This window comes from Oncorhynchus clarkii, chromosome 4 (assembly GCF_045791955.1).
Source record: "Oncorhynchus clarkii lewisi isolate Uvic-CL-2024 chromosome 4, UVic_Ocla_1.0, whole genome shotgun sequence".
In the NCBI taxonomy this organism is placed as follows: Eukaryota; Metazoa; Chordata; class Actinopteri; order Salmoniformes; family Salmonidae; genus Oncorhynchus; species Oncorhynchus clarkii.
This window is the reverse complement of record NC_092150.1, coordinates 16,368,125-16,382,851: the sequence shown is the minus strand read 5'-3', so window position 1 is coordinate 16,382,851 and position 14,727 is coordinate 16,368,125. Positions and strand designations below refer to the sequence as shown.

The window sequence follows — 14,727 nt, the reverse complement described above, 5'->3', positions numbered from 1 at the left end:
GAACCCAAAACAGAAAACTGATCTATCATTGCCAAGATGCATCTTTACTGCCACCAACCAGAAATAAGTACCCCCAAAGCACAACACTGCTATACATGATAATGTCTATAGAATAAAAGTGTTTGTCAAGCAACATTAGTTTTATGACAGTAAATGCTCCCATTGTTTGACGATGGAACTGTAATTCATAGGACTGATCTTCTTGGTCTGAATAGTTACTATAGGCATCATGATACTCTGAAAGTGGCACAGGCTGGAACAGAATGCTGTATCTCAAATGTCTGAAGAAACAAACTTACTCCAACAGTCTTCACTCAACATTTTAATTCTCACTCTGTAAAAAAAAAAGAAAAAAAAAAGAGCTTGTAAACATTTTAGTTAAAAAAAGCAAAGGATAATTCCGTACAATCAGAGACAGTTCATTGTAGTCCTGTGGGAAGTAGCAGGGGCGTCAAGTTTCTTTATCTGTCTTTGGGGAAGTGGGTGACAGAGTCGAGGTGGTGGCCCTTAAAGAGAAAATCTTTCTACCAGAGTTCCAGAGAATAGATATTGCAATAGATTGCCTGAATTGATACGATAACAATACATACAACACTACGATTAGAACAGTAATGTGCACCACTGTTTAGTATTACTACTAGTTTGTTGTAGCCATCACCCATATTAGCTACTGTTATGGTAGTGAATGGTATCAGCAAAATGCTGCATGCAAAAGTGGCCGTATCGATCATTTTAGGTTTATCGTCCCAGCCCTACCTCAGAACACCCCCATGGGTTACTGAGAAACTCCTAGACGTCACCTGTAAGTGCTTAGGCAGCACATCACTTATTTCAAAATCATATCTCTGAACCCCACCAGTGCAGGAACTCTTTAAAACCTCCTGATAAAAAAAGGAAATAACAACAGAGATGTTGCTCTTGGTTGTGTGGGTGGCTCTGATGATTTCCATCATCACTACGACACACCTTGAGGAATGACTTTTGGCTTGGCAAAGTACCAAACACACTCCCACAGTCTACAGATACTCGCACATACAATATGGACTGCTCTGCAGCCTGTAAAAACAGCCCAGTAGTCTAGGCCTATATGTAGTTCAAGGGCCTATTGAGGACAAAGTAACAATACAGAAGGTTCAGATAGAAATGTATCGCGTAGACAAGATATGATCGTCATATCGAATAGGGGAATCGTGTCAGCTCTATTCATTAAATTTCTATCTGCAACGTTCGACATCGCTGGATACAGCTCAGTAAAACTGTGTTTCGTGTTGTTTTAGTTGAGCCAGATGGTGTTGAGCTGGGTCTGGTTCTTGATGCTGGTGTCCATCTTGAGCACCTCTCTGATGGCCATGGTGGCATAGGTGGAGGGAGGCAGAGAGAACTCCATCCTCAAAGCCCTGTACTTCCCCTCTGGAGGTGGGAGGAAGAGAAGAGAGGAGGGATGATGAAGAAAAAAAGAGTGAGGCAGAAACTTCACCAGAAAGAGGGCTGTCAAGAATTCTTTGTTTTTCTCTACCACTTAAAAATGGGGGTACACATACAAGCCAAGTTGAGGGGGAACACAAGTGATCAATGTACAGCAACATGAAGCTAGAACAGACCTTTGTTGAAGAGCGGAGGAGGTTGGTCCTCTAGTTTCTCCACATCAGTGTGAACCAGAGAGATACGAGGGTCATCATAGTTAATCACCTCCCTACACAAGGAGATGTAACAAGAAATACAACTCAACATTGTACCTGAAGAAATTGAGGACAGATTATCAAAAAATTTATTTGAAGTGCATTTAACAAAAGCCTCAATAATTATTAGGTGGGTGCTTATATATTTGTCCAGTATCACACATGTACAAGTGTGTATTATATACATGTAAATTGGACATGTGTTTTTTGCATATCCCAACTCCCGAGACACCCGTGGTGAGCGGGGGGGTCACAGCCAGGGTCAGCCATTATCAGTGGCGACCTAGGAGCAATTAGGGTTAAGTTCCTTGCTCAAGGGCACATTGAAAACTGTCACCTTGTTAGCTCGGGGATTCAAACTAGCAACCTTTCAGTTACTGGCCCAACGCTAACCACCAAGCTACCTGTTGCCCTAATAAATAAATAAAACACATAGTACCAGTCAAAAGTTGACACCTACTCATTCCAGGGTTCTTATTATCTACATTGTATCTACATTGTAGAATAAAAGTCAAGACATAAACTATGAAATAACACATATGGAATCATGTAGTAAGCAAAAAAAGTGTTAATTAAATCAAAATATATTTTACATTGGAGATTCTTCCCTCTCAACCAGCTTCATGAGGTAGTCACCTGGAATGCATTTCAATTAACAGGTGTGCCGTGTTCATTTGTGGAATCAGTTGAGCCAATCAGAACAGCTCAAATAAGTAAAGAAAAACAGTCCATTATTTTAATGGAAAATGTCAAGAAAGTTTCTTCAAGTGCAGTCACAAAAACCATCAAGTGCTATGATGAAACTGGCTCTGAATGAGGACCGCCACAGGAAAGGAAGACAGAGTTACCTCTGCTGCAGAGGATAAGATCATTAGAGATTGCAGCCCAAATAAATGTTTCAGCGTTCAGATGACCTGGCCTCCACAATCACACATCCTCAATCCAATTGAGATGGTTTGGGATGAGTTGGACAGCAAAGTGAAGAAAAAGCAGCCAACAAGCACTCAGCATATGTGGGAACTCCTTCAAGACTGTTGGAAAAGCATTCCAGGTAAACCAGGTTGAGAGAATGCCAAGTGTGTGCAAAGCTGTCATCAAGGCGAAGGGTGGCTACTTTGAAGAATCTCAAATATATTTTGATTCGGTTAACACTTTTTTTGGTTACTACATGATTGCATATGTGTTTCATAGTTTTGATGACTTCACCATTATTCTACAATGTAGAAAATAATTTAAAAAATAAAGAAAACCCTTGAATGAGTAGGTGTACAAACGTTTGACTGGTACTGCATATCACACGCACGCACAATTTTTATTAAATAAAGAAATCCTCAGCTCCTTTTTATGTCTTTGGAATGTGTAACAACATTTTGCATAATACTATTAGATAGCTCTTTACTAGTTAGCTATGACAGAAAATTGTTCTATTACTTGATACCGAGGTGATAGTGAGTGTTACAGACCAGCTGACGTCACTGGGTTTGATGAGGATGCGTCGGTAGGCCCCGGCCAGAGAGTAGTCCCTCACCCTGTGTCTCATGTTGTCAATGTCCAGGTTATCTGTACTCAGCTTCTCCCTGTAGCCCTTCCCCACTGTTACAGAACAGGAGGAAAGGACACAATCACATCTGAAACACACACCTCACCCACATATCTAAATAGAATAGTATACTCCAGAGATATAGTAGTCCAGGGATTGAAATTCTTCTCCTCCTCTGCTTCTACCCCCACAAACAACAGGCATCAGAACAGCAGTTGTGTGGGAACTGTGCCCTGACATGGAGGATAGGAGGATGCAGGGCTCACTTACCGTGGTGAGTGGGGTAGATGACATCAAACCCTGGTAGGGGCATCACCACGTCCTGAATAGAGTGGGTCTCTGCCTCGGCTGCAGACAGCACGAACGCAGTGCCTGGAGATAGAGGGCGAATAGGATGTGTACATTAGTTGGTTTGAGCCCCTACATAGAATAAACACTAACTCAGTCCAGCCTAGCAGGTGGTCTTGAAGCCCTCTGTTTGACGTGGATTATCACACTTGAGCCATCTGTGAGACAGGCCCTCTGGGCTGTGTGCTCGTCCTCTACAGAAGATTTAACAAAGGATTTAAAACTCAGTTGTCCCCAAATACACCCACACGAAGGCGCACAAGACAGATAGGACCCACCTCCTCTGAGCACGAGGTCTCCCTCCACAGCCTTCAGCCCGAAGGCCTCAATGCGTCTGCTGACCATGGTGTTCCACATAAAGCTCTGGTAGCTGTGGATGTACATCAGCCGGTTGTTACGAGGGATCTAGAAGATGAGGGCCAACACAGGGAGTTAACCCACTGTAAGTAAACCTGACGAAAACAGACTGAATTAATCAAACAAATCAACAGTGGACCCGTGCGGCCAAGTTTGTTTCTCATCTTTTACAACATTTAATAACATAGAATCCATTGGAAACACACAGGGATAAATAAATCATGTACACGATGTTTGGAAAGTGTGTGCAAGTCACCCATTACTTCCCGATTAGTCATAACAGTGCATTTGCCAGTTAGTTTGTAAAAGCTGGCTCAGCTCACCATGGCAAATGCAGTGATGATGTTCTTCTTGCCGTACATGGAGAGGCCTCGGAGCAGCTGTCCCTCCACACAGCGTTTCACAGGTAGCTTCTTAAGCGCTGCCTCTGGGTCCTGGGACTGGGCCCACTCCTCACGACACTTCACTAGGTAACCTTTCTCCGCTGCAGAGAAAGGTCACGGCAAATTAAGTCGAACACATGACCTTGCAATAATGCTTTGGCCATCTGGTAGCTGACATTACATGAAAAGCATTCAAAACCGAGCCAAATGAAGGAGAGTGGCTGTTTACCTCCAGGGCGAGGCTTCAGGATCAGATCTATCACTTCATTCCAGTTGTCTTGCAGGATGGCTCTGGTCCAGACACAACAACAGTCAAATCACCTATCCCCTGCCTACCCCATTCCCGTGGGCCAGTTACACCATGCACAGAGTAGTCATGTTCTTGCCTGCTGACCCTATACCCTATGTATGTCACAGGAGGCTGCTGAAGGGAGGACGGCTCATAATAATGTCTGGAATGGTATTGTGTTTGATACCATTCCACATATTTCATACCAGCCATTACTATGAGCCCGTCCTCCCCAATTAAGGTGCCACCAGCCACTGGCATACGTGTGTGTGTCTGTCCTTACTTGCCAACCTGGTGTGTGGGCACGGCAGTGGTGCCAAAGCGCTGCATGCCGTAGTAGTTGATAAAGCCTGTCTCTCTGAGGGAGGTCATGGCCTGCTGGACCTGGTCATCTGTCCCGGTGATGTTCCTGTGGGAGACAACCAGCCAGTAACAAAACAGCAACACCGAGCAGATTAAAAGTTGTTGCTATTTGAATAAATGGGGATTGGGGAGTAGTTATAGTTACAAAGAATGTTATAGCAAAGACAGACATCACACACAGCTAGTATTCACTGACCTGATGACCACAGTGAAATGATTTCCCCGTAGTTCCCCCAGTTTCAGAGGGTGTTTCTTGTAGCAGAAGTTTCCCAGCTTGAAGTTATTGAGGCACTTGTTAAGGTGAGACAGTCTTTCTGCTGTGACCCTGAAGTCAAAGGCAACATAAAGGCCCAGTGCAGTCAAAAACAGGATTTTCCCGTGTTCTATATACAATTCCACACAAGTTGGCTAGAATAATAGTGTGAAAATTGTGATAATGCTTTTTAGTGTAAGAGGTGTTTGAAAAGAGTGCCTGAAATTTCTGCTTGTTTTGCGTGGGTGGAGTTTTGACCCGTCTGGCTACAATCACCAGGCAGTATAAGTTCATAGACCAATAAGATCGATTTCAGGTTAAATACCCCTCCAATTAGGCCCCTCACTCAGACCACTCCCAGACAGTCCTAGTAAAATTCTTGCTTGAGAAATTGCTCTTTGCTAAGAAGCAATTTTTGTAAAAAAAAAATATCTAAACAACCTTTTAATTGAAAACAATCACAGTAAAGGCTCTTCACAGCGATTTCATGGTCAAATAGAGCTACAGCACTCTGTTTGTGCCGGGTTCCCAAAATCCTGCATCACAAAAGTATGTAGAACTACGTAGAGCTACGTAAACAAACCTCTGTTGGATCTGTTGCAGTTCCATTGCATAGAGGATGTAGAACTACGTAGAGCTACGCAAACAAACCTCTGTTGGATCTGTTGCAGTTCCATTGCATAGAGGATGTAGAACTACGTAGAGCTACGTAGACAAACCTCCGTTGGATCTGTTGCAGTTCCAAAGCATAGACGATGTAGAACTACGTAGAGCTACGTAAACAAACCTCCTTTGGATCTGTTGCAGTTCCATTGCATAGAGGATGTAGAACTACGTAGAGCTAAGTAAACAAATTGGTCCACTCACACAGACAGCATCGTGAAGAAGGCGCAGCAGCGCCTCTTCAACCTCAGGAGGCTGAAGAAATTCGGCTTGTCACCAAAAGCACTCACAAACTTCTACAGATGCACAATCGAGAGCATCCTGGCGGGCTGTATCACCGCCTGGTATGGCAACTGCACCGCCCTCGACCGTAAGGCTCTCCAGAGGGTAGTGAGGTCTGCACAACGCATCACCGGGGGGCAAACTACCTGCCCTCCAGGACACCTACACCACCCGATGTCACAGGAAGGCCATAAAGATCATCAAGGACATCAACCACCCGAGCCACTGCCTGTTCACCCCGCTATCATCCAGAAGGCGAGGTCAGTACAGGTGCATCAAAGCTGGGACCGAGAGACTGAAAAACAGCTTCTATCTCAAGGCCATCAGACTGTTAAACAGCCACCACTAACACTGAGTGGCTGCTGCCAACACACTGACACTGACTCAACTCCAGCCACTTTAATAATGGGAATTGATGGGAAATGATGTAAATATATCACTAGCCACTTTAAACAATGCTACCTTATATAAATGTTACTTACCCTACATTATTAATCTCATACGCATACGTATATACTGTACTCTATATCATCGACGGTATCCTTATGTAATACATGTATCACTAGCCACTTTATACTATACTATGCCACTTTGTTTACATACTCATCTCATTTGTACATACTGTACCCGATACCATCTACTGTATCTTGCCTATGCTGCTCTGTACCATCACTCATTCATATATCCTTATGTACATATTCTTTATCCCCTTACACTGTGTACAAGACAGTAGTTTTGGAATTGTTAGTTAGATTACTTGTTATTACTGCATTGTCGGAACTAGAAGCACAAGCATTTCGCTACACTCGCATTAACATCTGCTAACCATGTGTATGTGACAAATAAAATTTGATTTGATTTGATTTGAAACCTCCTTTGGATCTGTTGCAGTTCCATTGCATAGAGGATGTAGAACTACGTAGAGCTACGTAAACAAACCTCCGTCTATGCTTTGGAACTGCAACAGATCCAACAATGTAGAACTACATAGAGCTACGTAAACAAACCTCCTTTTGATCTGTTGCAGTTCCATTGCATAGAGGATGTAGAACTACGTAGAGCTACGTAAACAAACCTCCTTTTGATCTGTTGCAGTTCCATTGCATAGAGGATGTAGAACTACGTAGAGCTACGTAAACAAACCTCCGTTGGATCTGTTGCAGTTCCATTGCATAGAGGATGTAGAACTACGTAGAGCTACGTAAACAAACCTCCTTTTGATCTGTTGCAGTTCCATTGCATAGAGAATGTAGAACTACGTAGAGGTACGTAAACAAACCTCCTTTTGATCTGTTGCAGTTCCATTGCATAGAGGATGTAGAGCCCTTAATGTACTTAATTGTTACCCAGAAATGGCTGTGTTGGACTTAATTAATAAGAACATAATTACATGTTTGTCAGTTTGATGAGTGGCAGGCCACCACACTCACTTGAGAACTGCAATCTCCTGCACAGTGATGGCTCTCTTGTCCTTGGTCCCCATGTAAGAGAACACATTAGGCCTCATCCTAGAGAAAAGCAGACGCACAATGTCAGTCAGGAGTTGTACAGTTTAGTAGAAGTGTTTCTTACACATCCTGTGAGAAATGCTATGAAAAAAAACAAGTGTTCTACCTGAGGAACTTGGACAGCACGTTGATGGCCTCCATGGTGTCCTTGTTCTCTTTGTAAAGGACAAAGTGGCAGAAGGCCCCACGGCTCTTAGGCCAGGAGTGTTTCCTGGGGGCTGTCCAGGGACACAGGAGTAAGTCGTAAAGACAGATCAGATATCTAACACCTTCTGTCAGCAGAGAATACATCCTCATCAGTGTTCAGGCCTTTGATAAGTTACTGAAACTACCTGGCGCTTTCATCTTTTTGGGTGGAAGCAGCTTCGTTACGGGCCCCAACACATACAGCATTAACCACTTCTCTAACAAATTATGCCGGGAGCATCCTGCATGTCCCAAGATGTCAGAATAATTTAAATGCTGCACTTGAACACTCATTCCCCATTGCTCTAAAGTATAAACTAACCAACTGAGGTTCTGTTCCCTTAGCCTGAACAATATGATAACAGTTCATCACACCCTGAAAATAGTCATGACTATTTACTTACCATAAAGACAATTGTGCAAGACTGATGATGCCATGACAGATAAGGAGCTGATACTTAATCAGATGTGAGGCTACCAACATTTAGACTAGTCTCCTGAAACCTTTAAATTGCATATACGTCTCTCTTTTTGAGCAGTGTGGACAAGGATTTCTTACCTGCAGCGATTTTGACCTCTGTCCACACAGAGAAGAGCAAAATGAATAGAATATAAACGATAAAAGACTGTTACTAAAATACGTTTATGGACCGTTAGGCAGACAGACCGACAGGGGTGGCGAACCAGCATGCAGGTTTGGAGTGCTGTTGTGTCAAACCATTTCTGTGCAGCACGTCATGTGCCACGGGCATGACAAAGCAATTATTTGATGACAACCGTGCTGTGCTCTTTTTGCACAAGCTACTGAATTCACAGGAAATTATTGATGTGAATAATGTCAATGTCTTAACTGATCTCAAAATAGGCCAGTCAAGGAGATTCTGCTGATTTGTTGGGCCTAAAAGTCAAGATCCATGTGCTCTTTCACAGGCCATGGGCCTGGTCAGGATCTTCATGCAGTATCATCATGCAGGTTTGTTGTGTTGACATTGCACATGCACCTGTTCATTCATGCAGCCTGCATTTTATCCCATACGCTAGCCAACCCAGTATTTTTTATTTTATTTAACTAGGCAGTAGCTACTCGGCTCAGACAGAACCACATGCAGTGAGAACCAAAGAGGCCAAGCTGAACAAGGGCATGCAGCACAACCCTTTCCAACCATTCAACAATAACTTTCCTCATTCTGAAATGTAAACTCTTTATTGAAGCAAGAGACACAAACTTGAGAGCGACTTGATTCTGTTCTATGACAGACGTTACAGAGATTTCACCCTGCGAAAATAAACCAGAGAGATACAAACCCAGAAAAGGTCCATTACACCCATCTCCCATTCTCTTGTCTCTACCTGCGAGTGCTTTCTGCCCGGCTGCGTGGTAGGCCACGATGAACTTCTTTCCCTCCCGCTCCTCTGTCTTGGTCTCCAGTCCAGGGTACAGGGTCTTGACAGCTTTGTGGACCAGGGTCCGTTTCTCTTTGGTGTCATCCGCCATCTGTGTTCAACCAGAAGCAACTGGTCACCTTTCAAGATAGGTGAACTATTCAACGTTATATAAACCCACTGGTCAAGGTGGATAACAAACTACTACTCAATTCTCAGACTTAATTAATGGGTTTGGAGAAAGTCAGCGTATTCACCTCTATGGACACGTTGCCCTCTTTTTTCTTGAAGAGCTGCAGCTGCTCAAGTTGGTGTTTCTGCTCCTCTGTGAAAACCTCAGACCCTGGCTGCTCTGCCACACTGGCTTCCTAGCACAAGACAAACCCAACATCAGTTTAAAGATGGAATCCACAGTTGGGGAAGCAGGACTAACTGGTCTCTCCAGGTGGCCACACACATCTCTCCAAAGTGTGCACAGTTGTCCCTAAGCAATTTTATGATTCGAAGAAGAATCTTCAACTATAAGGTACTTTTTGGAGCTCTCTTAGCTGTGCTGCTGAGGAACTAGAGCAAGCACACTTGTAGTTTTGTTTGGAACACAACCTACATCCCTGAAATCACAACTACTGTTGTTGTTTACGCAATCCAAAAGCGGCCCATTATAAATTGCAATCTGAGTCAGGTGGCCATGATTTCTAAACTTGTTCTCTTGCCAACGTGACTAGCTAAGTTGTAAAATATGATCTTACACAAGGCAATTTGGTGCAGCTAGGAAGAAGTCATGAGTGCATTCAGGTGCGTGTGCTTTCTTCACAATATAACATATGCTCATTGTGTTCAGAACTACCCAGGGTATGACGACACTTCATCTTGTAAGTTGACTTCAAAACATAGAAATCATAAATATTGACACTGTATATGACATGAATTTTGAAGTGAGAAGGGCCTGGGACTCACGGGTGTTTGGCTTGCTTGTCAAGGATGTATTTACTATAATCCTTAACATCTTATCTTTCAAAATACACAGAGTCCTCTTAATTTACAGCATTTCTCTTACTTAGACAAAACATTTTCTAAAGTTACCCAATTACCAGGAGGGATGAGGTCAACTTCTTGTTGTGCGCAGTGCTCAAATTCAGAACAGCTGTCAGTCAAAACCCATACAGCACTGTGAAGTGCAGAGGAATAGCTTTGACGTCACGTATAGCATGTTACTATACAGCCACGACGTTCCAATTTAGGTGCTTATTAGTGCTCAAATCTTCCATCTCAATCACGTATACGGGTACGAGTGTAAAGGGCTACGGAGTCAAGCTTTAACTTCAGGAATGATTATGTTTCACTCTAAAACTGCAAGACGAAAGACAGTTCTACTGATACATTGTTAGCTCACCTCAGCCTCCTCAGGGACCGAGAGATCATCCAACTGCACTGTCTTGCCTTCTTTGTTGACCTCATGTACGACAAAGTCAGAGTACCTAAATAAAGAGTATTAGATTTTCTGTCATAGTGAAACGCACACAGCAACACATATACATCACGCCATGGATCAGATCACACTACAGCCTGACTGGAATCAGTACAAACCTCTCCTTGAGGATCCCAGAGAAGCCCTTGTGTTCACTGACAAATTTCAGAATCCCCACATCCAGCTCTGTGAGCCCATGCTTCATCATCTCTGCAAAAGCCTCTCCAGAACCTAACCTGGCCCCTTCTCCATCCTCCTCTTCCAGTGGCTCTGTCTCCTCCCCCTCTGGCTCTTCTGCCTCATCCTGGGCTGGCTTGTGAGAGTATCCTCCTTTGTTGTTCTCATCCTTCTGGACTCTGGGTCTCTTGGTGCTGTGGGCCACCTCATCCTCCAAGGCAGGGCAGGCCCTTTTCTCCCCCCCGGGGGAAGGGACCAGCATGGGCTCTGCATCCGCCATAGGACACAAGCTGAGGGTCAAGAGAAGATGACATGTGAATGAATAGGTCAACATCCCCACCACTACTAGACACTTCTCTTACACTAATTATTGGTAGAGTTGTGGCAAACACTGACTTAAAAAATATATATTTAACATTTGAAAATGTTGCATGTTGCGTTTATTTTTGTTACGTGTAACTTGTTAGTATCAATGTAAACATAACATAATAATTATTCTGGTTGGCTATAATCAAAGACAGTAAGTACTCTGTGCTAGCTAGCGGGGTTCCTTGCTGAAACAGTGTAACAACAACTTTTCACCCTGTGACTAGGATGTAAAGACATTGTTGGTACAGTTCCATCCAACTGTCGAATTGCAAATAAATGGCAGATGGTTAGGAGACGTGTTTAATTTCACATTTTTCTTTTGGCATCATCAACTGGCTAGGTAGTTTGGTTGCTAGCTAGCTAACGATAGATATTAGCGCATAACAATAACCTAAATCGTAACATGACTTGCTAAAGGAGCCAACACATGCTTAGCCATGGAAAAGCTATGCATCGTTACATGAATGCCAAATAAAATACTGACATAAACTGTTATTTAACTTTGAAATCTGATTTACCTACTTATTCAGTAGAGTACGCACAGCGAAGTACACCAGTTTTCCTACACACGTGTGTGTGTGGGCTCGAATCCGGAAAAAGTCATGTCTTGAAACCCGCCCATATCAACACTTATTGGCTGAAGGACATGTCAATAAAAAAATCTCCCGTTTCTTTAACGGTGGTGGTACTCGTTTAGCATGGCCCGGTATCCCGGGTGTATGGATATTTCCAATGGAGCTGTCTAAAATGAGAGGTCGGGGCCCACAGATAGCATATGATAGCGAAACAAGTAATTTAGCACGTGGAGTAATTAGTAAGATTCTGTGTTTTCAAATACAAATGATTGCTTTGATAACAACGCGTGTATATGCCTTCCTAATGAAAACTGGTTCGAAAATTAAAACATATATTTTATGGAAAAGATATGTATGTTTCTGGAAGATGCACCTTTTTCACAACCGAGCAGCGCCGATTACTGTTCGTTTTGAGAAGGTCACTCACCCCTTTTGCCCGTTTCTGTTACGGGACTGTTGCCCAGCATAATCGAATCCGCCGATTTGGATCAGAATTAGGGTTATATTGGCCAAACGACACAGTGTTTCAATATAACACTATCTTTCATGTATGAATAGTTTATAATTCAGCTGGGTCATAGTGTTCAATGCCGATTATAGTTTATATACTTTATACTTCTAATAGTCTAGTAATAACTAGGCCTATAATAATAAAATGTAGGCTAATCGCAGTTTGCCAATCTTAGCCAGGCCTTTTCTAAAATGTAAATCTAAAAAATACAGATGTCTTTGAGAAATAGGCCTATTTGCAGGATAATTGTTGTTCTGGGTCAGAGAAGGTTATATATGTGATCCAGGGTGAGATAATAACGGATTAGGTTTGCCATAATATGACCCACCAGCTATGGATTGATCGGGTGACACAACAGATAACTAAATTGCAGATACTTTTTGAAACCCATTGACCTAACCTGCTAAACCTAATCTGGGTCCATTTGAGATAGGCCTAGTCATTCCCCAGAATCCTAAACAGCTTTGAACATTGGATGGGATCCTAAAGAAGGAAACGTTGCCAGAACCAGCATGTCAATAACATGTTTTGAAAAAAATATAAAATAGGGTGGACAATTCAGCAGGAGGCTCTGTGTTATTCAGGGTTCCCTTTGCTCATGATACGCCCCAGTTAACCTACACTCTTAGAAAAAAGGGTTCCAAAAGGGTTCTTCGGCTGTACCCTTTTTGGTTAGAATCCTTTTGTTCCATGTAGAACACTATGTGGAAAGGGTTCTACTTGGAACCAAAAAGGGTTCTTCAAAGGGTTCTCCTATGGGGACAGCGGAATAACTATTTTAGGTTCTAGATAGAGGCCTACTGAGCTAATAGTGCTTTGGCGTGGGGATAAATAGGGAAGCAGGCAGGGTAAATATTTGAATGTTCAAGACATCAGAGACATTGATAAAATGGGGATAGTCTAATGTTGTCCGGAGGGACTCAGTCTTTCTGGTTTTGGTTCTTTCAATTTAAGCGCTCCTTTTCGCGCTAACCTCAATTGTGACAGTTGTGCGCGGCCACGTAGTATAGAGCTCCAGTTCTTGAGCGCGCCTCCTCCTCCTAACGACAGAGGGAGTGCGAGTTCTCCAGAGAGAAGGCTGGAGACGAGAGAGCGTGAGTTCTCGGCTGCTGCCGTTGAGCTGCCGCTACTGCTGAAGGGAAGGAGGAAAACATCATGAGCTCCAGGAAAGGTATGAAAATATGTTATATTTTTCAAATATTCCGACTACGGGACAGCTTTTGTTGGTTTTGATAAGAGGTGGTGAAATTACGCGCGTGCGGGGGTTTCCAACCTTTTTGGTTAATAAGGATGCTTGGCCGGGCCAGCTAAAGCTCGAGATTGATGTGTTGTTCTTTCTCTCTGTCCCTTCTCGGTGCTCGGACCTACTTCTACATGAATCTAATCTCTTCTAGTGATGGCAATCCAGGCCCGAAAGAGAAGGCCCAAGGGGAAAAAAGACAAAGCAGCCCACGGAAGGAGGTAAGCAGAGCGGTGTTCGGAATGGAGTGGAAGTGGTATTTGGTGGTGCTGTGCTCGTTTGTTATGTCTCTTGTGTCAGGTCGTGACAGCGGTTATTAAGCTTTCCATAGAACGTCAGCCAGCTAAGCTGTCATTGTTGGCAGTGGCTGGTTGAGTAGCTGGTGCGAAGGCAACATACGGGGGAAGAGTCTGTTTTGGGCAGGTATGGCAAAACGCACACATAGGCAGGCATATTGCGAGGGCGGTGGTGCAGGTGCTGGTACGGGAACGCTGGTCCAGCTCGTCTGGGCGCTCCAACTGTGTGGTGTCGGAAGTTGCCATTGGCAACGTCCCTCGGGCCCCCTTGTGTATGGATAGGTCGATGGATATCTCGTGCCTGGAATGGCTTTTTGCCCAAGGAGGATATGAATTGCATGCTGGAGTTGTATATCGTAGGCCTAATGCATCGGCAATGACTGACTCTTTCTGTGAAAACCCAACATGTTGTTGGGTTGTTGGGATTACCCAAACATGGGTTAATTTGACCATCAGTTGGATATTTTTTTACTTTCATGCTGGTTGACCAAGCAGCTGGGTCTTTTTGAATGTAATCGTTAGGTTATTTTTCAGGAGGCGTGGTTTATCAGGGGTGTGGCTTTCAGAAAGCTCTTATTGACAACCTGTGAGAGTAAATGTAGTTGTTGTTCATCATGTTACATTTACATACTGCAAATCAACATTTTCTTTAAAATGTTTAGCATTTTACACATTCTTTTAGAATATAAAGATGATTTATTACCAGAGGTGTTGACTCGAGTCTGACTTGGACTCTACAAGATAGAAAATAAAATCACTTGACTTTGACTCGGAGCTTCAAGACTCGGGCCTCGACTTTGACTTGAGACTGATGACTTGAAACTATCGGGCGAAAGCGGAGAAGGGAGGTGTGCCCT

At 43.3% G+C, this 14,727-nt stretch overlaps 2 protein-coding genes across 4 annotated transcripts in view; one reads left to right on the top strand and one right to left on the bottom strand.

Annotated features, from left to right (window-relative positions):
- Nucleotides 1–309: 309 nt before the first annotated feature.
- LOC139406512 (pseudouridylate synthase 7 homolog) lies at nt 310–11,843 on the bottom strand. Of its 2 annotated transcripts, none has more exons than XM_071149174.1 (16): nt 11,771–11,843; nt 10,822–11,169; nt 10,628–10,712; nt 9,492–9,602; nt 9,202–9,346; nt 7,772–7,883; nt 7,588–7,665; nt 5,156–5,284; nt 4,880–5,005; nt 4,537–4,598; nt 4,248–4,408; nt 3,846–3,972; nt 3,490–3,591; nt 3,143–3,272; nt 1,602–1,693; nt 310–1,410 (listed from the first exon to the last, which is right to left on the bottom strand). In XM_071149174.1, exons 2-16 carry the CDS (start codon nt 11,157–11,159, stop codon nt 1,274–1,276), a joined length of 1,935 nt encoding a protein of 644 aa, XP_071005275.1. In that variant the 5' UTR covers nt 11,160–11,169; nt 11,771–11,843; the 3' UTR covers nt 310–1,273. The 2 variants fall into 2 exon arrangements, with proteins under 2 accessions (XP_071005275.1, XP_071005277.1); XM_071149176.1 differs by having other exon boundaries at nt 11,767–11,829.
- Nucleotides 11,844–13,428: 1,585 nt separating this feature from the next.
- LOC139406511 (SRSF protein kinase 2-like) overlaps nt 13,429–14,727 on the top strand; it is a 97,653-nt gene continuing 96,354 nt past the window's right edge. For both annotated transcript variants that reach the window (XM_071149172.1, XM_071149171.1), the window contains exons 1-2: nt 13,429–13,505; nt 13,729–13,795. In XM_071149172.1, the coding sequence (XP_071005273.1) occupies nt 13,490–13,505; nt 13,729–13,795 (83 nt within the window). In that variant the 5' untranslated portion in view covers nt 13,429–13,489. The remainder of the gene's footprint in view (nt 13,506–13,728; nt 13,796–14,727) is intronic.

Coding starts and splice junctions, on each gene's coding strand:
- LOC139406512 (XM_071149174.1), bottom strand. CDS start 11,159: ATGGCGGATGCAGAGCCCATGCTGGTCCCTTCCCCCGGGGGGGAGAAA. Junction 7,666..7,771: donor GTGCTGTCCAAGTTCCTCAG/GTAGAACACTTG, acceptor GCTTTTCTCTAG/GATGAGGCCTAATGTGTTCT. Junction 3,973..4,247: donor TCATCACTGCATTTGCCATG/GTGAGCTGAGCC, acceptor CTCATCTTCTAG/ATCCCTCGTAACAACCGGCT.